Consider the following 27,500-nt stretch of genomic DNA (forward strand, 5'->3'; position numbering starts at 1 on the left):
CAAAGAAAGACTGTTTTCCCATCATTCATTATGACTATTAAAAGGGTGTCACGATTTCGGATCTAAATTAATGCTCAATCTCGATTATCGAATCAAAAAATGGAATCGTCGATGCTGCCACGGCCACGTCACGTCAGCTCGGCTTGCCAAGCGGAAAAACAAACCACACGTGTTGAAGTGCTGCGAGTCAACCTAACAGCTTCAACACCCAGCCAAGAGATAGCATGGCAACTGCAGACTCAGGAGACCCGTCGACAGAACTTGAACCCCCTCCTCTTTCACTGAAGTCGCCGGTGTGGAAGTATTTACAGTGAGTTATGTTGACAACGTTCGTGTTGTCGACAAAAAAAAAACACAGTTTGCAAGCTCTGCTATGTACATATACCACATTATTCCACCGGCAGCTCGACTAACACAGCAGGGCATCTCCGCAGGCACCACAAAAACACAGATTTATCTGTTAAACCGACAACTGTAACACAAACTACTCTCCCGTCTTCATTTGGAATAAAACTTCCAAGTAACTCAACACGTGCAAAGGCAATTACAAGCGCGCTAGGAGTATTTATAGCCGATAGCAATATTTTTTTAGCAGTTCTCTTTTCATATTCCTCTTTAACAAGAACTTGTTATTTGTGAAGTTTGTTTTTTTGTGCACTTGAATGTCATCATCTGTGAAGAAGACTGCAGTTACAAAAGAGAAATTAGATGGCAGGTTATTTTGTTTAAGTTTCCAATTGACTGAAGATATAAGTTATTGTTACATTATGTTGTTAATAAACGTTTTAAATTTGACAATGTACTGTGTGGTACACTGTGCACAAAGGTCAGATATTATTATATTGCATAAAAGTCTAAAAATGGCATAGCTTGTGCTTTCAAAAAATTTTTTTTTAAATCGAGAATCGAATCAAACCGTGACTTTAGAATCGAAAATGTAATCGAATCAAGGATTTGGAGAATCGTGACACCCTTAATGACTATACAAAAATAATAATACAAATATTGTTTTTATTGTATTATTTAAATTGTAAAAATAAATCAATAAAGAAATATATTACTATTTAATGTAAAATACAATGTTTTATTAAATGTATTTCATTTTAATAATAATAATTTACTGTTTTTAGTGTATTATTCAAATTGTAAAAATTAAATGTATTGTTTAAATAGTAAAAACATTAAATAAATCAACAACGAAATATATTGCTATTTAATGTAAAATAATAATTTTGTTAAATGCATTTTATTTTAATAGTATTAATCATCAATGTACTGTTTTTAATGTAAAATAAAGTGTTTTATTAAATGTATTTCATTTTATTACTATTTTTTATATTATTATTTTACAGAAATTGTAATACTAATATTTATGGCTGTTATAATTTCCTTGCTTCCGGGTGTTAAAACAGAGGTTTAGCATTTCCTGTGAATCGAGCCGCTCCAAAGTTCACAGAATTGTTTTAAATTTAAGCAGTTCATGCGGGTCATAGTCCTCTGGTCAGTAAATATGGGAATCACATCCTTGAAATCATCAATCATCATGAAAATCCTTAATATTTTGGGTCGGGCCCTTACACATGCATACAGAAACTGTGGAGCTGTGGGAAAACCCAAATGCTTTGGACGCCTGTATTGCTGAGCACATGTGACTGGATGTGAATGTTGTGTGTGTGTGTGTGTGTGTGTGTGTGTGTGTGTGTGCGTTTCAGCTGCTCACCTGCAAACACTCCGACGTTGGACTGGCGAGACTCAAATGGACACCGGGCCTGACCCAACAGATCCTGGCCGACCTGCTCCAGCGTACTCAGCTGATCATAAACAACAGGGCAGCGATTACACATCTGGCCATGTGGTGGCGCTGATGGACAGATGAGATCAGTGAATCAGTGAACTCACTCTGTAGTTTCGGCAGGCGGGGTTCAGCGCGTTGGTTCCACAGGCAAACAGAGTCTCGTCATTACGAGGCACGAGAACTTTGATATAATTATAGCATTCATCCTGAAAGCAAACAGAAGATGAATGATTGAAAGTCAAACACACACACAATCCCATCATCAGTTCCTCTGAGGGAAAAACATCTGTTGAATGTCTCTGAATGTTTGTGGTCCAGCACAGAGTAAATTCAGTGGCTCTTCTGAGTGCGTGACACTTTCCCACAGGGACACATCTTTACTCCAGCTGTGTGTGGCTTCACTCTTCCTCTGATCTCAGATCTGCTGTAGTGAGACACTCACACTGTTTCTGCCTCTCACGGTGCACTTCGACACGTCTGTGGATCTCCACGTCAGGATCTGAAACAACAGATTACTGTAAGACCTCACGTATGACGGTTACACCTGCGTGTGTGTGAGAGAGTGTGTGTGTGTGAGAGAGAGAGAGAGAGAGAGAGAGAGAGTGGGTGTGTGTGTGTGGGTGTGAGAGAGAGAGTGAGTGTAAATGTCAGAGTGTGTGTCTGTTAATGTGTGTGTGAATGTGCATGTGTGCGTGTGACTGTACTCCTGTGTGTGTGTGTGTGTGAGAATGTGAGTGTAAGTGTGTGTGAGTGTGTCTGTTAGTGTGTGTGTGTGTGTGTGTGTGTGTGTGTTAGAGTAAATGTGTGTGTGTGTGTCTGTTAGTGTGTGTGTGTGTGTGTGTGTGTGTGTGTGTGTGTCAGAGTGTGTGTGTGTACCTGTTGTGGGATGATTTTATCCACTGAAGCAGTGAGATTCACAACAAATACATGGTCTCTAAACAGGAGGAAACACAAGAAAACGTCACACTGTGTAGATTAATGATTTCTCCAGATGTTTTCAGTGAAATTATACACTTAACAAAATACACCAATAACTAGTAGAATCACATTTCATCAAAATTCACCAAGGGTGTAAATTGGTGATTTGACTTCATTACTGTACTCAAGTATTATTTTGAGGGATTTGTACTTTACAGTGTAATTTAAATGGAATAACTTGTACTTTTACATTTCCAAAGAAAATAAAGAGTACTTTTACTCCTTACAATTATTTGGTGTAAAATACCATTTTAACATCAAAGCAGAACTTTTACGAGCTCTGAGGTTAAGAGATATGCTCCTGTAGAAGTTTTAAACATCAAAAAACATTTTCTACTTTAATAAACATTATAAATGTTGAACTCATTGTAAATATAAATTATAGAGTAGATCAGAGTAGATCAGTGATAAAAAAGATTTATAAAAAGTATATATATATTTTTTTTTAGAAAATGACGGATCGTTTCGCGAGATAAGAGCCTTATTTCTCGACTGGGATCGTATCGAGACTTTGAAGCTGCATTGAGACGGACAATTGAACCTTCTTTGAACATTAGTATAGTTAGTTGCCATTGAAGTCCATTATATGGAGAAAAATCCTGGAATGTTTTCCTCAAAAACTTTCATTTCTTTTCGACTGAAGAAAGAAAGACATGGATATCTTGGATGACATCAGGGTGAGTAAATGATCAGCAAACATTTTTTTGAAAGTGAACTAATCCTTTAACAATTAGGACTATATGCTGATAATTCTAATTAATAGTATATCAGTATTTGCAGAGAAAAACAACCAAATGCCCCAAATAAACAATGTAATAAATAAAATGTAAAGCTTTTTTTACTTTCACTCAAGCATGTTTTGACAAGATTCTCGGATTTTAATTGAGTCTAGTTTTTACACAGTCTCTGTACGTTCACGCAAGCATAATTCCAGTAGTGTTTCCAGCACTGCATGTGTTTCGGGGCACAGATTTCTCTTCAGTGATCTTGGACGCGTGTGAACGGACTGACAATAATGAAAGACCTGGCAGCGATGTACAGCATATGCTGGATCCTGATCATCCGCTGATAGTCCAGCCCGAGACGCTCCGAGTTATTGAGTGACATCAGACCCCGGAAACTGGGATACAGGAGTGAGTCTGTGGAGCACAGCAACACTTCAGGCAATCAACCCTCAAACCATCAGATTCTGTGAGGCTTTCAATCTCAGAACTGCTGTTGGGTGTTTGTATGTAGTTTACTTCATGTTGATGTTTAAATCAAATGTTAACAATGTTATTCAGCTGAATAAAGTCGCTATATCAGTTGTATTACTGTAAAATTTTGGGTAAAAGAAAAAAATACTTTTCCATTGGTCGGAAACAGCTCAGTAAATGTTGCGAAATATGCCATTTATTGCTATCAAAAGACAATAAGTTATTAGAATTATGAGCAAAAAAAGAGACGTATTCTGCTTCAGACAAACTATTTTAAAAAGTTACAACAAAGCAGAATTTTTGAAGGAGGGCCATTAAAAATGTTAGCAGAGCAAACAAAGATCGTTTGGATGGAGGTCATGTGACTCACCTTCCAGTCCCACCACACTGATTGGCTGCAGATCCCTGGGGAAGGGCGTGGCAGTGATGAGTGGGAGGAGCCAGGCTAAAGAGACCATCGCCATGACGACAGAGTGACAGCATGTCCTGTCAGTCATCTGCAGAGTTAGAATGAGGAAACCATTATAAAAACACAAAGACAACAAACAGATGACTTTCAATTGCAATAATAATCATACAGCACATAAACACTCCAGAGTTACTTCTTTTAAAGCACAAACTCATGATGACACTAAATCATCATGACGTTAAAATAATCATCACTGATATGCAGAGTCACATTCTTTTCATTACTTTTTAATTTTTCACAATACATTTTAATGTGAGCAAGACTCTAATCTGAACTTTAGCTCTGGTTTAAGGTTAACATACTATAGTGTTTTTAGTTAAAAACATATTTATTTATTTATTTCTATATATTGTTTTTAAAACCAGTTTTTAATGAACAATTTCATACTCTTTTTAGACAATTTTAGGCCAATCTACATGTTTATGTAACTGACTTGAAATGTGCATCACACTGCAAGAACACCATAGATTTCAACAGTCAAAGATCACATCAAAAACACAAACATGAACAGTAGAAATGATCTAATAAACATGTATTTTTAAGCTCTGTTAAGCCTCCGGAGCAAATGTCAAATTGGACTGTAATTCTGGGATCAGCCTGTTTTTATTTTGGAGTGTATGTTTGAGATTAAGGTCAGACAAACATTAGTGTTTAAGGTCAGCGTTAACATGAGCTGCTGTATTTATCTACACTAATGTGTGCTGCGATACACTCACACAATACTGCAGGATTAAACGTCACTCATAAACCTTTACATTTGAATTTTTTTTTAACTATTTTAATAGTAATATTTAAATATTTTAATTTGTGTAACGGTATTCACTGTACGTCGGACTGACAGCACTGTATTCCTCCTTCTGATTCTAATCTGAACTCAAGTGGCACTGAGAATTGGGTAAGAGACAAACATAAATGACTACATTGGGGAACTTGAGAGATGAACCCCTGCTGGTGACCTGGGTCTAAATTGGTCTGTTGATGGTATGTCATATTTGTATGTCTCAAAATGTCTATTTCTATCCACAAAACTTGCCAGAAGTCATGGTTTAAGGAGTTATTTTAAAAAAGTGTCTTCCGGAGGTGCATGCCCCCAGACCGGACCCCCCCCCCCCCTTCTTTATCTATGATATCTTTTTACTCTATTAATTATTTGTATGATTTTATCATCTTTATATCTCTTTTACAGTGTTTCCTTTAGGATTTTTTTTAGCAGTGGGGGCAGGTCTGTCCGAACAACCGCGCGATTCTCCGACATGCACTTTAACAATCACTGCTGATAGACGGCTTTCGTACAGCCCGGGCTTTATGGTAACTTGTTTTATTAGGAGCACTTGTGTTTTTTTTCCTTTAACGGCACAATATTACTGTGCCACATTGTGTGACAAAAGTTTACCTTATGAACATTAAATATTTTCAGTTTTAGAAAAACAATTACACTGGCTGTCATAAATAAATTGCATAAAAAAAAAAAAAAACCTAAATTCATACATTTCGTGCCTCACTAGCGATTCTTGCTTTAAGTGTGAATGTCCGCACACAAACATTGTTGGCCCTGCAGGGTTTTACCTGGGTCAAAAATGGTCTTCGGTGGCCAACACTTTAAAAAAAAAAAAAAAAAGCTGTGATTTTACCTCTGGATTTCATAGCTTTGTAAGATAAAATCCTTCTTTTATAGATTATTTTGGTATATAATCATATCAATATAAAAAAGCAGGGAGAAAAAGTAGCATTAAAAAGTTTATTTTAACTAATAGTCTTATTTTCTACCATCTACAATTGAATAGGCTACCATTCAGTTGTAAATGCTGTAGTTTATTAAGGCTAAATCTTGCTAACCATATAGGCTGTACTAAAGGGGTAAGCACACCTTACGTTCTTATTTGTTCTGTAAATGATTTTTTTGAAACACTTTACAATATGGTTTGATTTAACATTAATTTATTACTAACATGAACCATGAGCAATACATGTTACTGAATGTATTCATCTTTATTATTCTTAATAAAAATACAGCTGTTTATTGTTTGTTCATGTTAGTTCACAGTGCATTAACTAAATGTTAACAAATACAACTTTTGATTTCAATAATGTAGGCTATTAAATGTTGAAATGAACATTAGCAAAGATTAATACATTCTGTAGAAGTGCAGTTTATTAAAAGTTAATGTTAACTAATGTAGTTATAACTAGAGTTTAATAAATGGAACCTTATTGTAAAGTGTTACCGATCTGTTATACACCGATTCAGACGTCTCGTGAGTTCAGTGTTGGAAAGATCAGTCGTTTAACCATTCATTAAAACGTGGAACCTTGCTTCGCAAAGAGAGTGCTCGCGCGCACGCGACCAGAGGGCGCGCGCTCTCGCTCTCGCTCTTTTAAACATGCGCCCAGCTGTCACAAGCGCAGCAGTTTATCTACATTACACACCGGTCAAATAAGACTTTGGCGGGACGAAAAAACCGCTTTGGCGGCTGCCAAAAAAAAATCTTCGATCGGGTCAGTCGCACAAGTGCGCCTAAATATCTTTTCATGATCGCACACAGACATATTTAGGCGCAAATGCGAGTGAAATGGTCGCACTGTAGAGCCCTAACGTTACCGTGGCGGCAAAAATTTTGCCGTGGCGGGCCGCCATTAACTAATCAACATAGAGGAAACACTGCTTTTAATACCTTTTATAACTGTTTTAATTTTCCTTGCTTTTATTGGAAATTTTGGAAGATTAATTACCATAGTGTATGAAATGTGCTGTATAAATAAACTTGCCTTGCCTTACATGCTCCTGGTTATCATCTTCCTGAAGTTTAAAAGAACATTAATGTTCAGTAATATTATAGATATGACTGCACTGACACTATTGGATATGATTGAGCTGAATGGAGCGCAACAGTCGGTTCCGGAAGTGAAATCTCCATTCATTTCCTCCATAGTTAAATTAACTTTTAACACTAACTCATAACCCGCTAAAGACAGCACTACTGTGAGCTACGACGTTGTTAATCGATGCTATTTGCTTCTTCTGCATGCATTATTTCAACTTAGTTTTAAAATAATCGTGTTTAACAGCAGAAGTCGTGGAGAAAAACTACATTACCCATGATGCAGTACAGCAATGTCCACCAATCAGAAAAGAGACGAGCACAACTGCCAATATATCTCATTAGCTCTGCCCACTCCCATGAAGCACTGCGAATGACTAAATCAAGTCGACTTAAATATTTGAATATACACTCACCTAAAGGATTATTAGGAACACCATACTAATACTGTGTTTGACCCCCTTTAACCTTCAGAACTGCCTTCATTCTACGTGGCATTGATTCAACAAGGTGCTGAAAGCATTCTTTAGAAATGTTGGCCCATATTGATAGGATAGCATCTTGCAGTTGATGGAGATTTGTGGGATGCACATCCAGGGCACGAAGCTCCCGTTCCACCACATCCCAAAGATGCTCTATTGGGTTGAGATCTGGTGACTGTGGGGGCCATTTTAGTACAGTGAACTCATTGTCATGTTCAAGAAACCAATTTGAAATGATTCGAGCTTTGTGACATGGTGCATTATCCTGCTGGAAGTAGCCATCAGAGGATGGGTACATGGTGGTCATAAAGGGATGGACATGGTCAGAAACGATGCTCAGGTAGGCCGTGGCATTTAAACGATGCCCAATTGGCACTAAGGGGCCTAAAGTGTGCCAAGAAAACATCCCCCACACCATTACACCACCACCACCAGCCTGCACAGTGGTAACAAGGCATGATGGATCCATGTTCTCATTCTGTTTACGCCAAATTCTGACTCTACCATCTGAATGTCTCAACAGAAATCGAGACTCATCAGACCAGGCAACAATTTTCCAGTCTTCAACTGTCCAATTTTGGTGAGCTCGTGCAAATTGTAGCCTCTTTTTCCTATTTGTAGTGGAGATGAGTGGTACCCGGTGGGGTCTTCTGCTGTTGTAGCCCATCCGCCTCAAGGTTGTGCGTGTTGTGGCTTCACAAATGCTTTGCTGCATACCTCGGTTGTAACGAGTGGTTATTTCAGTCAAAGTTGCTCTTCTATCAGCTTGAATCAGTCGGCCCATTCTCCTCTGACCTCTAGCATCAACAAGGCATTTTCGCCCACAGGACTGCCGCATACTGGATGTTTTTCCCTTTTCACACCATTCTTTGTAAACCCTAGAAATGGTTGTGCGTGAAAATCCCAGTAACTGAGCAGATTGTGAAATACTCAGACCGGCCCGTCTGGCACCAACAACCATGCCACGCTCAAAATTGCTTAAATCACCTTTCTTTCCCATTCTGACATTCAGTTTGGAGTTCAGGAGATTGTCTTGACCAGGACCACACCCCAAATGCATTGAAGCAACTGCCATGTGATTGGTTGATTAGATAATTGCATTAATGAGAAATTGAACAGGTGTTTCTAATAATCCTTTAGGTGAGTATATATGCATATTTTGCATTCAACTTAAAATGTTTTTATTCATACTCAACATTTTTAAAATGAGCAGTTTTATATTTATAATTTTTAATTCGATTATGCTGTTTGCAAAGTATCTTTGTGATTTTCAAATAAATATTTTGCTTCAAAACAAAGTTTAATGTTATGATGCTCTTTGTAGCTGACTGGCTTGGTTCATGGCTTATAACACTTTAACAAAAACATTTTTTGGTAGAAATTAAAATGAAAAAATACTTCCAGAACCAGCGGCGCTTAAAAAGTGGACGGCCTATACAACTAAAACATATATCCGCAGCCTCGATGACCTATGATCCCATACCAGTCCGTGACCATGTTTAAAAGCGGACCCGACCTGAGGCTAATCTGCCCGAAGCTTTGAGTGTGTCAGTGGGAGACACTTTAGCTAATTAATGGCTAATCAGAGCTAATCTTCCATTAGTCAGATCAACCGGGACACACGAGTCGGGGGTCTAATCTGGATCTTTTTATGTACAGGCTTATTCAATTATAAAGTTTTATATACTAGAAGTTAAAGCACTTGGTTTTCTGCATTCTCCTTTAATTAAATTGCTTCACAGGCCTGTAATTAATGGTCACATTCAAGCTCATTAATCAGCGCAGAGAGACAATTATGTAGATTACCAAACATATCAAAGCAAGTGTCATTATTGTGGAGCGATAACATACACACTTCACAACCACTGAACCGCCTCAGTATTTATCATTCCCTCTGTGTTCAGACTTGAAGAGTTGTTTTCAGCGAAACACAGTCACAACCAGAACACGACCAAAAACACAGAAACCACATCCAAAAACACCACAACACACACACACCACAGAGACATTCAGAGCGGCAAAGAACACACAGAGACGAGAAAACATCTTTACAAAAGCAGTGTTTGCATAACAGAGCAAGAGCTGGCCTATAAAAAGCATTTAATACACATTTCTCACATCTTCTTTACTGAACCATCACATGCTTCTAACTGTTATAGTCTCATAAAAGCACTCGCTGCAGCTGTGATGTGTTTGGGTTCGTGTGTAGCTCACTCTTCCTGGCAAGATCTCCGTCAGGTCTGATGTGAACGTTTGACAAACGAGTGTTCCTGAGGTCCTCTACAGACGAATGACTGCAGGACATCGACCTCCGGCTTCAAGATATTACAGTCTAAAGGCCAAGGATGAAAACAATACTGGTCTAGAATCGTTCTGAATATAAAAGAATAGCAGAGTCCACAGCTCAGCTATAACTACAGGTTCACCCCTGTGCACTTCATGTGTTTTCTGTGATGGGATAGCTATCCGATGGTGAAGAGGCCCGGTGTAAACGCCCTCCGAAATAGGGCTGCACGATTAATCGAAAAAAAAATCACGATCTCGATTCAAACATAAATGCGATCTCATTTCTTAATGATGGCGATTCACTTCCGTGTATTTCCCTGCATTCAGATCTCTGCAGAAAAAGCAGCCAATTACAATTCCCTTGTTGCACAGCCTACCGAAGTTAATGAAAAGTGTATGATAATAATAATATTCAAGTTGTATCGGCAAAAGTGCGTGTTCAGTGCTGTTCGCGAGTGTCACGAGTCACCACAGCAATCAACTAACCGCTTACGTTTCTGTGGTAATCTAATAGTTACAGCTCCTGCACTGGATCCAAGCAGCTGCAGCTTGTTTAAGGTAATGGCGAAAACCATTTTAGAACAGCAGCGAAAATGTAAAAGTAGGCTATATAAACTTTAATATATCCTTTTATTGAAACGGGTGCTTTGCTGTCCTTTTACTTACACTTTTGCGCAGAGACAATTTTATGTCCTATAAATGTGTCGTATTTTTGCTAATCTGCGCAGATTTCAGTTGATGATTCTGTTTAAAGTTATTAATAACAAATCATGAATGAAAGAGAAAGAAAATAGCAGAATGTGCTTTATATCGAAAAGAAATATTAAAAGCGCGATAAGTCGCGAAAGAGAACTGAATTATACTGACAGGATGCTGTGCGCGCGCTCCGAGCGCAACACGGACAAGCAGTCTTTGTCTCCGGTTGCGCGTCTAAACGGCCAAATAAACACAGAAATATTTCAAAATGCCAAGTCGAGTATTCCCGTACACACAGAAGATGTAAGTACTATGTACATTCTGTGCCAATTGGAGCAAAAAGCACAAGTTCTATTTAGTTATTTTTATTTAGGCTATTATTGTTAATGTTCTCTTATGTTCAACAACATAAAGCTTTAAAATTATTCACTTTAAGGGGTCTAAAATAAAGAAAAGAGACAATTTTTGTTACTCCTGCACTTTATTATACTGAATGTCCTTTGTTTTTTTGTTGTTGTTGTTTTTTGTACTTGAGTGCAATAAATTTTGGTTGAAAAAATGAGAATCGTGTAAGAGAATCGTGATCTCAATTCCCATGGAGAAAAATCGTGATTCACATTTTAGCAATAATCGTGCAGCCCTACTCCAAAACACATTCCAGGTGGATCTGAATCCGATCGCTCAAACCACATCAGGAGTTGAGACGCGTTCCAGACGAAACTGGACAAATGTAAACGCATCTGGTTGTTGAAACCACATATGAAAATTTTACTCCTCACAACAATGCTGAAAAATCAACGTGAGAGCGTGTGATAGGCTATATGTCATGCTATAGCCAGATATGACGACGCCACTGCAACAGCTGAGCATCTAGCCTATTCATCAAGCCAACACGCAAACTATCGCAAATCACAGTGAAATTAAGTCATGCTAACACATAATCAGTATCATTAGAGAATCATGAAACATCAGAGGATAGTTTTTTCACCCATTCCTCAAAAATACAGATTCTTCATTAAAAACTTCACTTTGAGAATCATGAAATAATTCAGACATTACTTTTGACTTCAAATTGAAGTAAATAATAAACATGCAGTGTGTGTCCAGTGCACAGTAACACACTCCTTCTCTTAAAGCAGCAGATGAACAGCGCTTGTTGTGGTGTTTAGAGACGCTAGATCCACACTCTCGCCTCAGTTATGAGAGACTCTACAGGACTCTGAGATATAGTAAACACTGTGGGAATGTTCTTCTGTCCTGCTATTTTCCAGGAACACTTCAGTCAGAGCGGCTGGAAATGTCCTCTGGTCTGCAGTGTTTCCTGATCCTCAGAGTGAGAGTTAATGAAGGTGATGCTGCTTGTGTGCTTTAGTTTGTTCATGTTTTACTGTGATTAGAGAAAGGCTTTAGAGCGTAGTGCAGCGCGGCGCTATCAACAGTCAAGGTCATGGGTTTGATTCCCAGGGAATGCAGGAGCTGATAACAGGCCTGTGCAGCGAACAGAGCGACTACATTTCCCAGCACTCTCTAAAATACACCTGGATCTGTTGCACGGACACTAAAAAGCATCTTGTCCTTGTCGACAGTCGGTATGAAATTGCACAACACAATTTCGTCTAAAATCATTTGAACACACATCACATCTTAAAGCAACACTAAGGAACTTCTCCTCTTCGGTCGCCCTACAGGTTGGAAGTGGAACTGTCCATTACCGCTGTCGCAAATAATGTCGCTTTGGCAAACTTGCATAGTGTGGTTATAGCAGATGTAGGGCCGCAAAGCAAATCCAGAAGTGCCTTTCACCCTGTTACGACTTGAACCACTGATACAATTTTGGAAACATAATTTTAAGGTAAAAAATGTTCCTTAGCGCTAGGGCTGAACGATTAATTGCATTTGCGATAATATCGCGATATGATGAAACGCGATTTTCTAACCGCAAAAGCTGCGATTAAACTTTGGTCACGTGACACGCGAGAGTAAAGCAGTCTGCACTACGGAGGAAGCATCAACTTGGCACGCTACGCATAGACCTGGCATAGGCTACAGGAAAGAACAGTTTGTGTTTAATTTATGTGATATTGTGTTATAGATTCTCTCCAACGATTTTGTATCTATTCAGATAATTTCAGAATAGAGTCTGAGCTTAGTTTTAAACACAGATACGTGATGGCGCTGCGTGTGCTTTATAAACAACCATATTCTGCTTGCTTCTAATTCCTCTGTCTCACACACACACACACGCACACACGACACCACTCGAACCTTCCGAAAAATAATCTTTCATAAAGTTCGGAAAAGTTGAAGCGAATTACAAGGACATTCGTGGGCTGCATTGCACAAGATGCGCTATAAGAGACGCGTGTTTTGCTTGATGTTACTCCTGATGTCTCGCCCGCTGGTATTTTCCTTACAAATGCTCTAAGAAGGCATCATATGTCTTTTGGAATGCAGTTGGCTTATATATTAAAAATATGAAAATCACCGACAGAATAAGCTGCTTTCAATTCTATTTCAGACTATTTCAAATAGTCACACGCGCTTTGTGAAGAGCGCTTGAGCATGCGGCTGTGAGCGACTCCGTCTACGTGGTTAAATGTACTTGCATCTCAAAATGCTTTAATGACGCGAAATTAATGTAAACACAGTCAGTTATTTTAACAGACAGGACAAACCACATCTTATATTTCAAAAGAGATGAAAACGTTAAGACAGCCTACCCTTAAATACTGAAAGCACTCTTTGTTTATTGCTTGTAATGTTTTTAATGTTTTTATTTTATTTGCTTTTATGTTTTGAAGCTATATTAGTTAAAATTCTTAACATATAGTTGTATTTATTTTTTTAATGTGTAATTCTTTTTAAAAGTACTTATTAATAAAACTTAAAATATTTATAATTATAAGATTAATTAATAAGAAAAAATTTTGATCGGCTTCCCATCCTATTTTACAATGATGTATTGCTTGTTTTTGTTGAAATTATAGAAAAGATAAAGAGCTTAAAAAATAATTGCATATTAAATCGCAATCGCAATATTGGTAAAACTAATCGCAATTAGATTATTTTCCAAAATCGTTCAGCCCTACTTAGCGCTGCTTTAAAGGTCCCGTATTATGCCCCTTTTCACAAGATGTAAAATAAGTCTCTGATGTCCCCAGAGTGTGTATGTGAAGTTTCAGCTCAAAAGATCATTTTTTACAGCATGTTTAAATTGTCATTTTTTGGGGCACAGAAAAACGAGCTGTTTTAGTGTGTGCCCTTTAAATGCAAATGAGCTGCTGCTGCACGGCACAGGGGGCGGAGCTTCATGAGCTCGCGCTCAGTCTCTCAGGACAATTTCAGCTCACGGAATGATGATAATATCAGAAACTCTCAGTAACGGCGTTCATTTCGAGTCGGACAATAATGCCTACAGAGTCAGAGTGCTGTATAGAGATGAAACAGGTATGGTTTAGTAGTTTAATTACGGTTATTATAACGTATTTGTCATCTGCTTGTAGGCTATGTATCCATTATTTATTAATAGCCTACAAGTCTGCTGTCTGAATGGTGATCAAACATATACTGATGAGTTTAATAAAGTTTATTGTACATCACACAAAAGATGAAGCGTCAGTTTTACTTCAGAAAATCACCGTAAGAGCTGAGTAAACAGTAAGTTATAAGAAGTGGCAAGTAGCCAGTAGAGTTGAGGGAGCATTCCTGTGCTATAATATTAGTCAAAAAACGGTTCTAGTGACATCATTAAAGAAGGTAGTCGATGTAGTCGACTTCTGTTAAATAAAATATCTCGCTTGGCATTGAACTTTGAGCTTTATAATTTTACAGATATTATTATTGCTCTAACAGCAACATTACACACTAACTAAAGTTTGAAACATGGAATCACGAAGAACGGGACCTTTAAATGCATTTTCCAAAGTCATTACTGTCTAAAGCGCATGGTTATTGTTTTTTATCATGCAGGCGTCTGTAAAAACACATTAGCACGGCACCTCAGTGATAAACTCATGCGTTCGGATGGTGAGTTGTTGACAGTGAAGAGCGAGTTTTTGAACCCGGGCTGATCATGTGATTAGTCACATGTCTGCAGTAAATAAAATATCATATGCTTGAAATAATAAGAATAAATTCATATTTAATTTACTAATAGGAAAATAACCTAATGTCCTATTTATTATTTGATCATTTAAATATCCTGTTTAAAAATAAGAAGATATAGCCTTCGCACTATAGATAAATAAATTGTCAGTATTGTATTTAATCTCAAAATGATGTGAGTCATTTTAAAAATGTGAAAATTAGCAGAAATAAGTGAATCCAGCCTCTTATTTACATGAGGTAAACACAGATCTACTGGGTTTATTCTTGTATGTATATAATTACTGCCACAATAACATCCCGTTTCAATTGTTTACGTGCTTTTCTTCTCGTTATCTTTTGAGCGGTGATGAAATATTGTTCTTGTAAATACTTTCCAGCACTTCAGTAACACAAGTGTAGGCTAGATCTTTGAAATGCATACGAATTAGTTGCGAAGCGCATTAGTTGGGTTACTGTACGGTGCTCCGCAGGGGTCAAACAGGGTTTATACAGTGAATCTTTAAGTGACCTCTTCTTGTAAACTCAGAGATGTGGATTCAGACGGCAGTTAAATCACCTCACGATCTGGTGTTTGGGGAAAAACAGCAGGTAATTCAGCCGGGGATTTTTCACGCGTGTGGTGGGAGAAAAACACAGACTTTCTGGATTCGGACGACAATAAAATCACAGACTAACCCTATAAATGCTGAATATACCGTACGACCCCATGAGAAACAATTACTGTCCGAATACGGCTTTAGAAGCAGTTCAGCTACTCGAAACTCTCTCCTGTCTGAAATCATGTGACATATCTCAACTACACACAGACTTACACTGAATTATTTTCTTGATAACTTCAGCGAATGTTTATGCATCCATGGATGTAATTTGTTAAAGAAATATGTAGCTGCACATGTACGTAGTCCCATCATGCAGCGTTCAGTCAGTGAGAGTGAACCCTTTTCTCAGAGCTGTGAGTGTGTGTGTGTGTGTGTGTGTGTGTGTGTAACGTCTCTCTGACGGCTCTCACGCTCTCAGTAAAAATACTCGGCACCTTTGACATAAAGCAGCTGTTTTGCTTCCCGTCAAGACCTCAGAAGCGTCTCTCTCGCTTCCTTCTCTTTCATCTAGTGCAGCCACTCTCGGACACAGCAACATCAGCGAGCGTCCCGGAGCTCCTCACGCACACACAGACGTGTTGCTCGTCCATCATCAGCGCTGTGTCTAACTGTTGGTCTGTGTAAACATGCTGTGCTATTAGAGGCTGTTGACACAGAACGTGTTTTTGCATTCACAGCGCAGCGTTTTCATTATTTTTCATATGTAAACATGCACTCGATGGATGTCTTTGACCGTTCGCACGGGTCACATGTCTTCTGCAACGTCTCGCACATGACACTGTGTTAGATTCAGAAGTGCACAAATTAAAAATGTGTTTCTAGACGTCGTTTTTCCCTATTTCACAGCCCTGCATCTCACATTTTTAAATGCACGAACATGTCCCGCACAGAACCTCTTTTTGCATTCACTGCGCAGCTTTCTCATAGTTTACATGTAAATATCCACTAGATTAACGTGATTAACCGCCGCACTCTCATCTTTAGCAGCTTCTCACGCATTACAGCATTTGAACAACACAGCGATTAAGTTTAAAGAAGTTCCCAAAGTATAAAAGTGTCTCTAGACCTTGCGGGTTTTGCCCTGCATATAAACGTGTTCATTATTAATGGTGCCAAAGTGCTGTACTTTAAAGATGCTTTGCAAAGTTAATAATTGACATTCTTTTACAAATGCATTGTCTTAAGGGATAGGTAATATTATTGTTATTGTTTTTATTTACTCGCCCTCACATTATTTCAAACTCGTATGACTTACTTTCATATAATGAAGAATTTGGGCTCCATATACATTATATGGGCAGTTGAGCTCATCGTTCACTTCAACAGAAGATGTGTTCAACAAAAATACATATTGGCAAAGCGGGGACTGTGAGCCTTAAAGCATTTTAATGTCAAGACTTTTTGTTTATAAACTATTGTGACACTGAATGACATTTTAGTGGGTGTCTTTTGTAAATCATGGTATAAAGCCATTATTTTTTACATTATTTAAATTAATCAGGACACATTCTAATGTACAGAAAAACAAACAAATTTAAAGATGTATTACACTTTTTTTTTGGATGGATGCTTGAAAACCCCTTTTTTTGTTTTTGTCTATAAAATGGAAAATGGAAATCGGTTGGTAATTAATACCATTTGTTTACTAGAATTTGTTTAGTGTGCGTTTGCTGTTTGAGCCGAAGAATGAAAGGCATAAAGGTTTAGGCTAGAACAACTTGAGGTTGAGGAGTAAATTATGACAGAATGTCCATTTCTGGGAAAAGTATGGGTTTAGCTGTAGTGTTCGGGTTAGTTAGGGTCAGGGTTAGTTAGGGTGAGGGTTAGTTACGGTCAGGGTTAGTTAGGGTGAGGGTTAGTTAGGGTCAGGGTTAGTTAGGGTGAGGGTTAGTTACGGTCAGGGTTAGTTAGGGTGAGGGTTAGTTACGGTCAGGGTTAGTTAGGGTAAGGGTTAGGGATAAACTATAATGCCTCGTTAAGGAGCACTCGGACCCCAGCTTTCTCCCTCCTGACCTTCATGTTGAGGAATTCAGGGGAGTTTCTCTCCGGCCCGTCGGTCCTGTGCCGAGATCAGAGAACCCAACAGAAACTCTACAAGTGTTCCAGGAATGCTGGAGTGGGCAGAGAGAGAGAGAGAGAGAGAGAGAGAGACGGAGAGAGAGAGAGAGAGAGAGAGAGAGAGAGAGAGAGAGAGAGAGAGACGGAGAGAGAGAGAGAGAGAGAGAGCGAGAGAGAGAGAGAGACGGAGAGAGAGAGAGAGAGAGAGAGAGAGAGAGAGAGAGAGACGGAGAGAGAGAGAGAGAGAGAGAGAGAGAGAGAGAGAGAGGAACGTACAATGAACAGGAAGAAAACAGAAGGGCAAACATGCAGAAGACGCACATACAAGAGCAAGACAGAGATGGAAGTTTGTTTACGCCGCAGAATATGTAATTGCGACTTTTTATCTCACAATCCTGACTTTTTATCTCAGGATTGCGTGATATAAAGTCACAACTGCGTGATATAAAGTCAGAATTGTGAGATATAAACTCGCACTTGTGAGAAATAAACTCACAATTCTGTCTTTTTTCTCAGAATTGCATGTTTATATCTCACAATTCTGACTTTATAACACGCAATTGGGAGATATAGTCAGAATTGGGTGATATAAAGTCAGAATTGCGAGATATAAACTCACAATTGCAAGAAAAAGTCAGAATTGCAACTTTTCTATCTCACAATTCTGACTTTATATCTCGCAGTTTTTACATCTTCTCATAGAAGTAAACTCAATTGTGAGATAAAAAGTCACAATTATCTTTAAAAAAAGTTTTATTCTGTGGCGAAAACAAGCTTCCATAGAGAGAGGCCAACATATGAAGGAGAGAAGATATCTGAAGGAAAGAAGAGAGTCAACATATTGATTAATAATAACACAATGTGTTATAATGATCTCATTGTGTCTCTGGAGGAGTGTAAACAGCAATATCTAATATTTAGATGTACGTTTCATATTATATATATATATATATATATATATATCCAATGTGTGTGTGTGTGTGTATACTATACACACACACACATACACATCAGTGACAGCTGATGATGCATTTAGATGACTATTTATAGTTATTAATTAGGGAAAAGTCAGGTATATTAAATTGCATGCGCATTTATTACCAGAAAAATGTTATCTTAAATCAAAACCACTAATATTCTCTGAAACCTGTTTTCAATAAGTTATATGCCTGAAGACCGTCCTGGTCCAGCTGACTGCATTGTGTTTATGTAACGTTAATTTAATAAACTATAAGTTACTCACTTTTCAGGCGTTTTGTCCGGACTGGCGGTCTCTGGCTAATTTAAGGCTGTTTTGGCAGTTTTCAGGGCAGATGGTCAGACATGAGCTTTAAACCCCAAATCCCCTCAGAGAGCAAAGGATTACCACATTTACTCTCCAACATCTTCACCGTTTCCCCCTGAAACAGCCGTGACAGCTTCGCAAACATCGCGTTTGTGTGAAATGTTTGTCTTTATCTTCACACACTCGCGACTGAGGAAGAGTGTATGAGTCTGACGGTTTAACGGTCGCAGTTTGAAAGCTTTTAAAACTCTTGTGGCGCGATTGATAACTCGTATTTGCGCGTTCATGTTCATCCTGCGCTCGCATTTGACCGGTTCAAAAGCACTACTCCCATTTACTAACCACAATCTTACAAAACAACACAGAAACTTACCTGTTTTGCATTAAAACCCATCATAGTCCATATTCTCTGAGTTTTCTTCTAATCTGAGCGTTACAGAGCCAGAGATGTTCATTCAGTGTCATCGACTGCGAGAGGAAACGAGGCGGGACTACAGACACAACAGACACGCCTCCCTCATTTGCGTGTGAAAGTTTGGGCCAATCAGAGACGGCAGTGCGGTCTCTTTACTCCCGCATCCAATCACAACACATGTGGCGGGTTATTTATGAACGGATTTACCCAGTGGAATTGCTTTGCTTGCTTATTATATTTAAATAAAAATAATATTTAAAAATAATAATGATAATACCGGTAATAATAATAATAAATTATATATATATATATATATATATTTTTTTTTTTTTCTTCTTTTTTCTTTTTCTTTATAAAATTACATGCTCATGTCCAGAAGGCAAAGCTTCCTCTTTACAAAGATCAACATAGGCACACATACTCTTTCTCTCTCTCACACACACACACACACACATCTGGATCTGTATAGTCAGGATCTTCTCTTTTACTAGAGCAGATTTAGAGAATGTTGAAGTTGAATAATAACAGGTAAATGTCTCTCTGTCAGGAATATTTGATTGTGTTTGGTTCTGTGTTATACATGAAATGCATTCATTGCAAAGTAACTTCTAAGCATTAGTGTGTAAATATATGACATTATGCATAATTCAAGTCTTCATGATAAATATATTACATTATTCATAATTCAATCAAAGTCCTCGTGATTCACAAGTCGAGTCTCCTTCATTTATACAGAGCTTTAAACAAGATAGTTTCACAGCAGCTTTACAGTGATAACAGGAGATTACAGTAACAGAGAGTGTTTAGGCTTTACAGCAGATCTAGAATAAAGTTATTGTCCAGATAAAGTTAGTTTGATTGATTCACTTCCGTTGTAAAGATCATTAGTTATTAACATGACACCGTTCTAACAGAAATCTATTAATGCACTCCGGCTCATTCACACAACAGAAGACAGACACACACACACCAGTGTATTCCACATAAAACACATTCTCAGTCATGATCAGCTCACTATAAAGACTCTTAACACTTTACATGCATTATACCAGTATAAATATAATAATCATTCTTGTTGTGAAGGAAACATCCCTCATCTGTGCTTCTCTTTCTTTCTGCTGTTTTCAGGACATGTAAACATTGAGAGGAACATCCTCCTCTTCCGGCCTCTCATTCCCACGTCCTGCTTCAGTCCCAGCGTGACCTTTGACCTGCAGATCTCTCTCTGTCCCTCACACACACACACACACACACACACACACACACACACACACACACACACACACACACACACACACACACACACACACACACACACACTCACTGGACTGGAGGAGGATGGTGTGTGTTGGACACTGCATGTTTTTTCTTGAAATTGTGCTGTTATTTTGAAGACATTAATAGACACTAACACAAACATGTGGAAAAATACACACACACACACACACACACACACACACACACACACACACACACACACACACACACACACACACACACACACGAGATTTATTTTAAATACCACAGATCTTACATGAAAATGTTCCTTTATGCAAAGGAGCAGACAGTAACACACTGGTGGCAACTAGTTCTTATCACCCAATGAGTGTCTTTCACATGTAAATCTATTCTATTCTATTTTTAATTAATTTTTTTTTTAAATAAATTAAAAATGTTTTACAGGTACTGCATTAGACTAAACTGGTAAGGGTCACAGCACTTGTATATTGTTGTCCTACTGTTAGTTTCACTGCTTCTGTTGCTCTCATCTGTAAGTCTCTTTGGATAAAAGCGTCTGCTAAACTAATAAATGTAAATGTAAATCTGGTGATGGTAATCTATTTACATAAATTACTTTAAAAAGTTCGGAATGAGATTTTTTTTTAAACTTTCAATAAATGTTTTTCTGTGGACTGGAGAGGCTCATGTATTTGTGCAGAAACAGTGAAAGGGAATGGCTCCCTCTCGTGGCAGTGAAATAATACAACACCTTTAACACAGTTTATGTGTGTGCTGCCCTCTAGGACACTGCGATTCTGTTACAGTTTTTCTCGATTGTTTACACACATTTTCTGAAAGCATGCCTCATATTCTCAGAACTCTACACACAAATCAAACAACACACACACAATGGGCAAAACCCCTCAGTTCTCCTGCAAAATGAAACTTTACATTCAAAACAATGTTATTTCTTCTCAAAATGGTATTTTGTTTTCAAATGACACACACAAACCATCATATGAATAGACATTTATAAGAACCAGTTGAACACTGATGTGCTCAGTGGAAAACACTTCTTCTCCATTCATCATAATGACTTAGGCCTTTTTTTTGTTCAGTGTTACACTTACTACAGACAGTACATACATAAGTGTGTTGTAAATTTGAAAATATTGTTTTTACACACAAATACACGGTAACGAATATATTTTATTTTTCCCACAAAAACAATGTACACAGTGTACATCCCAACCAACACAAAGTTGGACATAGAGTGGTCTACATACAAAACAACAGAAGAATTTACTGTATACAGTTACAGTAAAAAAATAATAATCCAGTGTTGGCATCCATTGCTCCATTGAAGAGCTCTCCTGTTGAAGAGCTGACCTGTTGAAGAGCTGACCTGTTGAAGAGCTGACCTGTTGAAGAGCTCACCTGTTGAAGAGCTGACCTGTTGAAGAGCTGACCTGTTGAAGAGCTGACCTGTTGAAGAGATGACCTGTTGAAGAGCTGACCTGTTGAAGAGCTGACCTGTTGAAGAGATGACCTGTTGAAGAGCTCACCTGTTGAAGAGCTGACCTGTTGAAGAGCTCACCTGTTGAAGAGCTCACCTGTTGAAGAGATCACCTGTTGAAGAGCACACCTGTTGAAGAGCTCACCTGTTGAAGAGATCACCTGTTGAAGAGCTCACCTGTTGAAGAGCTCACCTGTTGAAGAGCTCACCTGTTGAAGAGCTGACCTGTTGAAGAGCTGACCTGTTGAAGAGCTGACCTGTTGAAGAGATGACCTGTTGAAGAGCTCACCTGTTGAAGAGCTCACCTGTTGAAGAGCTGACCTGTTGAAGAGCTCGCCTGTTGAAGAGCTCGCCTGTTGAAGAGCTGACCTGTTGAAGAGCTGACCTGTTGAAGAGCTCACCTGTTGAAGAGCTCACCTGTTGAAGAGCTCACCTGTTGAAGAGCTCGCCTGTTGAAGAGCTCGCCTGTTGAAGAGCTCGCCTGTTGAAGAGTTCACCTGTTGAAGAGCTCACCTGTTGAAGAGCTCACCTGTTGAAGAGCTCACCTGTTGAAGAGATGACCTGTTGAAGAGCTCACCTGTTGAAGAGATGACCTGTTGAAGAGCTGACCTGTTGAAGAGCTGACCTGTTAAAGAGCTCACCTGTTGAAGAGATGACCTGTTGAAGAGCTGACCTGTTGAAGAGCTGACCTGTTAAAGAGCTGACCTGTTGAAGAGCTGACCTGTTGAAGAGCTCACCTGTTGAAGAGATGACCTGTTGAAGAGCTGACCTGTTGAAGAGATGACCTGTTGAAGAGCTGACCTGTTGAAGAGATGACCTGTTGAAGAGATGACCTGTTGAAGAGCTCACCTGTTGAAGAGATGACCTGTTGAAGAGCTGACCTGTTGAAGAGCTGACCTGTTAAAGAGCTGACCTGTTGAAGAGCTGACCTGTTGAAGAGCTCACCTGTTGAAGAGATGACCTGTTGAAGAGCTGACCTGTTGAAGAGATGACCTGTTGAAGAGCTGACCTGTTGAAGAGATGACCTGTTGAAGAGATGACCTGTTGAAGAGCTCACCTGTTGAAGAGATGACCTGTTGAAGAGCTGACCTGTTGAAGAGATGACCTGTTGAAGAGCTGACCTGTTGAAGAGATGACCTGTTGAAGAGATGACCTGTTGAAGAGCTCACCTGTTGAAGAGATGACCTGTTGAAGAGCTGACCTGTTGAAGAGCTGACCTGTTAAAGAGCTGACCTGTTGAAGAGCTGACCTGTTGAAGAGCTCACCTGTTGAAGAGATGACCTGTTGAAGAGCTGACCTGTTGAAGAGCTGACCTGTTGAAGAGCTCACCTGTTGAAGAGATGACCTGTTGAAGAGCTGACCTGTTGAAGAGCTCACCTGTTGAAGAGCTCACCTGTTGAAGAGCTCACCTGTTGAAGAGCTGACCTGTTGAAGAGCTCACCTGTTGAAGAGCTCACCTGTTGAAGAGCTCACCTGTTGAAGAGCTCACCTGTTGAAGAGATCACCTGTTGAAGAGCTCACCTGTTGAAGAGCTCACCTGTTGAAGAGATCACCTGTTGAAGAGCTCACCTGTTGAAGAGCTCACCTGTTGAAGAGATCACCTGTTGAAGAGCTCACCTGTTGAAGAGCTGACCTGTTGAAGAGCTCCCCTGTTGAAGAGCTCCCCTGTTGAAGAGCTCCCCTGTTGAAGAGCTCACCTGTTGAAGAGCTCACCTGTTGAAGAGCTCACCTGTTGAAGAGCTCACCTGTTGAAGAGCTCACCTGTTGAAGAGCTCTCCTGTTGAAGAGCTCACCTGTTGAAGAGCTCACCTGTTGAAGAGCTGACCTGTTGAAGAGATCACCTGTTGAAGAGCTCACCTGTTGAAGAGCTCACCTGTTGAAGAGATCACCTGTTGAAGAGCTCACCTGTTGAAGAGCTGACCTGTTGAAGAGCTCACCTGTTGAAGAGCTCACCTGTTGAAGAGCTGACCTGTTGAAGAGCTCACCTGTTGAAGAGCTCACCCGTTGAAGAGCTCCCCTGTTGAAGAGCTCACCTGTTGAAGTGCTCACCTGTTGAAGAGCTCACCTGTTGAAGAGATCACCTGTTGAAGAGCTCACCTGTTGAAGAGCTCACCTGTTGAAGAGATCACCTGTTGAAGAGCTCTCCTGTTGCCCTTTCATGCTAAAGCTCTGATTGCTAATTGTAAAACTGTGTGACGGGTGTTTGCCCATGTGATGAGTCAGTGTGCATATTTGAATGGCAGTGTGTTCCTTGTGAAAACAAGAGATTTTCTGCATGAAAATTGTGCCAAAAGCAGAGAATTGTATGTAGTGTTTTGAAAAAGGTGTGTTTTAGACCTGCAATCTGAGTGTAAAGCAGGAATTGTGCTTGTAGTTTAGCAGAACTGGTTCAGGCGGTTGGTGAATGAGTTACATGCTGTGGTCACTGTGTCTCAAGTACCAGTATTTGTGTGTAAACAATTGAGAAAAACTGTAAGTACATTTTTCATCTCCATTTTTTGTGTTTATTTAAAATTAGACAAATCTGATATTATTTTAATCTCCAATATGTTATTTAACAGTTGAGATAATTCTTTGATGCTTCGCTAACTAGCAGAAGACACTAGCAGGGTTTAAACCCCAGTTGTGCAGGCGGGGCATGTTGTCACACTGCGTTACAATCATAGGTTACAATGAGCCCCTATTAGAAATATGCTATTATATTCTATACTTTTATTAATTCTATTGAAAAAAAGGTGAATAAAGACTGAGAGTCAATGTTCAGAAATGACTAATTATTTATTTGTTTTGAACTATGTTGTATAGCTGTGTTTTCCTGTGTTCATAGTCAAAACAATTTTTTTTATATATTTAATTATTAAAAAATGCCATTATTTTATATGAAAAAGTTAATAATTGTATTTTATTTAGAAAATATTTTAGTTTGTCTTGTATATTTTTTTATTAGATCAGAATCAGAACATTTTAATCTGTCATATGGTCATGTTACAATGTCATGTTTCTATGGGGCATGTTGTCACATTTCATTTCCATTCTTTCGGGGTATATCAAGAAAAAAGTATATACTGTATTAATAAAACAAAACCACATACATGTACTAGACATAAAAAATAAATACTCATAATACCAATAAGTAGATTTACACAAACTGAGAAAGTCAAAAAGCGTTACGTTGTGCCCCGCTCTCTCCTGCTACTTTAATGATTTCTGTACTTTAAAAAAAAATTTAATGTTGTTTTTATTAACATTTTGAAATGGGTAAATACTCTTCTTTTAATATAAAGATCCAAGATGTTATGATCTTCTTTGTGCATAACCTAATATTCATGAGATTAAATAACCCAAGCTAATAACAGCCTACCCTAAAAATAAATGTGCCAAGTGCCAACACATAATCATAAAATCTTTAAATGATAACTGTTCAAAACTAGTGAGGTATTAGTCTGTGTCATAACTGAGCTGTTTATGAACTAGATGACATGAGCTCGGGTTTTCTCACCAAACAGGTTTGTCAACTTTAGCTGTCAGAAGTGAAAGTATTTTCAGAGCTTTACTGTGCGCCATTTTACAGCAGGGCATAAAACGATCGTTTAAGTCAGAAAAACCGAGCATCAGAGTGTTTAATATTTGTAGTTCCTCTGCAGGAATATCCAGTTCGAGACGAGAAACTCAGTGATGTTGGGAAACTGCGGTAAACTACAGTAACTCCAGGTGAGCTTTAGTCAGGTGAGCGGCTCTAGACTCTCTTCCTCATTACAGTAAACATCAAATGCGTTCTTGGACTTTAAATAACTTGTATATTTCTTGAAATTATTATAATATTGAATTCTCTGGTGGACACATGCCCTATATGCTTAAATTACACTGTTTAATTATCGGTACTGGAGAAAATTACTTTTAAAATATCCAACGATATAAAAGCCACAACTAAAAATTGAGTAGTTTACATATTTAAATTACCTAAAAATAAGTACAGGGAATCATTAAACATTTTATTTTACTTTAACATCTGTAATGTTAAATGATAAAGGGCAAACAAATAGAGAAATGTTTTTTTTTTTTGTAAACAAGTTTGAAAAAGTAAGTGAGTGTAAACTTCAAGTAAATTGCAAATGAAATGTAAATTCTGACTCATCATCAGTGTTACCCGTGAAACTGCATGAAGACTGAATGAATCATGGACGACACACACACATTCACAGATGGAGAGTTATCTCCAGGATTCAGGTACTTCAGAATCTTCAAATTATATTACAGTTTTTCTCTATCGCTTTGGCACAACACATCTTGAAACATTCTCTAAACTGTAAGCTTGATTGTCACAACTGTTCACTGGAACATCAGAGCTCTACGTAGTTTCTCACCAAAAACATTTAATTCATGCTTCAAAACCTAGTTAATGTGTTAATTGGCCAATGCCACCAAAATAAAAGTGTTTTTGTCATAGTTTGAGCCACACTGGTCAAAATGTTTAAATGTGTTTTCACCATGCAAATAAGAATGTCAGTTTCGTCTGTGTAAAAACAGATTCAGAGAGTAGGTAAACATGGGAAAAGTCAACACTGTACTACACAAAAAGAAAATTAACATTTGTATTTATCCAGTACATTTATTTTTACAGCAATGTGTTACATGTAAACTGAAAATTCTCAGATGCTTGTTCATTTTTACACACTCCATTATGTTTTTCTCTAACACATTTTGTACATATCTTCTTAGTTGCATATCTTACTATTGCTCTTCCATGACAAGAATTTTTAGTTTATGTGTAACACATTTCTAGAGAACAATTTATGTAAAAATACAAATGTATTTAACCAACACTGATGTATCTGCTGCTGTTCAGAGTCGTGATGTTCCTCCATGTTCAAAAATGGTGGTGATTGTCCTCTCAGCAAACTCTCTCTCTCTCTCTCTCCCTTTCTCTCTCTCTCTCTCTCTCTCTCTCTCTCTCTCTCTCTCTCTCTCTCTCTCTCTCTCTCTCAAATTCAAATTCAAATTCAAATGAGCTTTATTGGCATGACTTGTACAATATTGCCAAAGCATTGGCCATTACATAAGCAATGAACAAATAATCGATAAAGTCAATAAATCAATCAGTAAACAAATGCATTAATATATTTATATAACCAAGAAAAGAAAAAAAAAGAAAAACAGCTTTGTACATTTGTACCAACATTCAGACAAGATAAGAATGATTCTGACTTTAGTTTTGTTCACTGGCTGACTCTCGTAGTTTGTGGCAGGCTGTTACATCTCTCTCTTTCTCTCTCTCTCTCTCTACATATATATATATATATATATATATATATATATATATATATATATATATATATATATATATATATATATATATATATATAAATATATATATATATATATATTGGTTGTTTGGTAAGATTATGATTCCTATTTCTTTACAACAGCAGGTCATTTGGCAATTTAGCAAACATTACAAACATTTCATGTCATAAATATTTATGGCATATAGCACGTCTGAAAGATATTGATCATTGAATGGATCATTTTGCATGTGATGGCTCACACGATTTAAGAATGTTTAGAAGTTGTGAAGAGT

At 38.2% G+C, this 27,500-nt stretch overlaps 2 protein-coding genes across 4 annotated transcripts in view; one reads left to right on the forward strand and one right to left on the reverse strand.

Annotated features, from left to right (window-relative positions):
- Positions 1 to 19,262, reverse strand: part of sema6ca (sema domain, transmembrane domain (TM), and cytoplasmic domain, (semaphorin) 6Ca) — a 28,439-nt gene extending 9,177 nt beyond the window's left edge. The window contains exons 1-8 of one of the 3 annotated variants that reach the window (XM_079879868.1): positions 19,144 to 19,258; positions 17,441 to 17,538; positions 4,340 to 4,466; positions 3,798 to 3,912; positions 2,672 to 2,729; positions 2,238 to 2,294; positions 1,900 to 2,001; positions 1,721 to 1,811 (exon numbers count right to left, since the gene is read on the reverse strand). In XM_079879868.1, coding sequence (XP_079735994.1) covers positions 1,721 to 1,811; positions 1,900 to 2,001; positions 2,238 to 2,294; positions 2,672 to 2,729; positions 3,798 to 3,912; positions 4,340 to 4,466; positions 17,441 to 17,446 — 556 coding nt within the window. In that variant the 5' untranslated portion in view covers positions 17,447 to 17,538; positions 19,144 to 19,258. Of the gene's footprint in view, positions 1 to 1,720; positions 1,812 to 1,899; positions 2,002 to 2,237; positions 2,295 to 2,671; positions 2,730 to 3,797; positions 3,913 to 4,339; positions 4,467 to 15,861; positions 16,044 to 17,440; positions 17,539 to 19,143 lie in introns of all 3 variants that reach the window. The other 2 variants (XM_079879867.1, XM_079879866.1) reach the window with 2 other exon arrangements.
- Positions 19,263 to 25,448: 6,186 nt separating this feature from the next.
- LOC307163661 (uncharacterized protein) overlaps positions 25,449 to 27,500 on the forward strand; it is a 435,973-nt gene continuing 433,921 nt past the window's right edge. The window contains exons 1-2 of the mRNA XM_079879801.1: positions 25,449 to 25,633; positions 26,064 to 26,149. Coding sequence (XP_079735927.1) covers positions 26,100 to 26,149 — 50 coding nt within the window. The 5' untranslated portion in view covers positions 25,449 to 25,633; positions 26,064 to 26,099. The remainder of the gene's footprint in view (positions 25,634 to 26,063; positions 26,150 to 27,500) is intronic.

The sequence above is a fragment of the Squalius cephalus genome (genome assembly GCF_949319135.1).
Source record: "Squalius cephalus genome assembly, chromosome: 8".
NCBI classification, from domain to species: Eukaryota; Metazoa; Chordata; class Actinopteri; order Cypriniformes; family Leuciscidae; genus Squalius; species Squalius cephalus.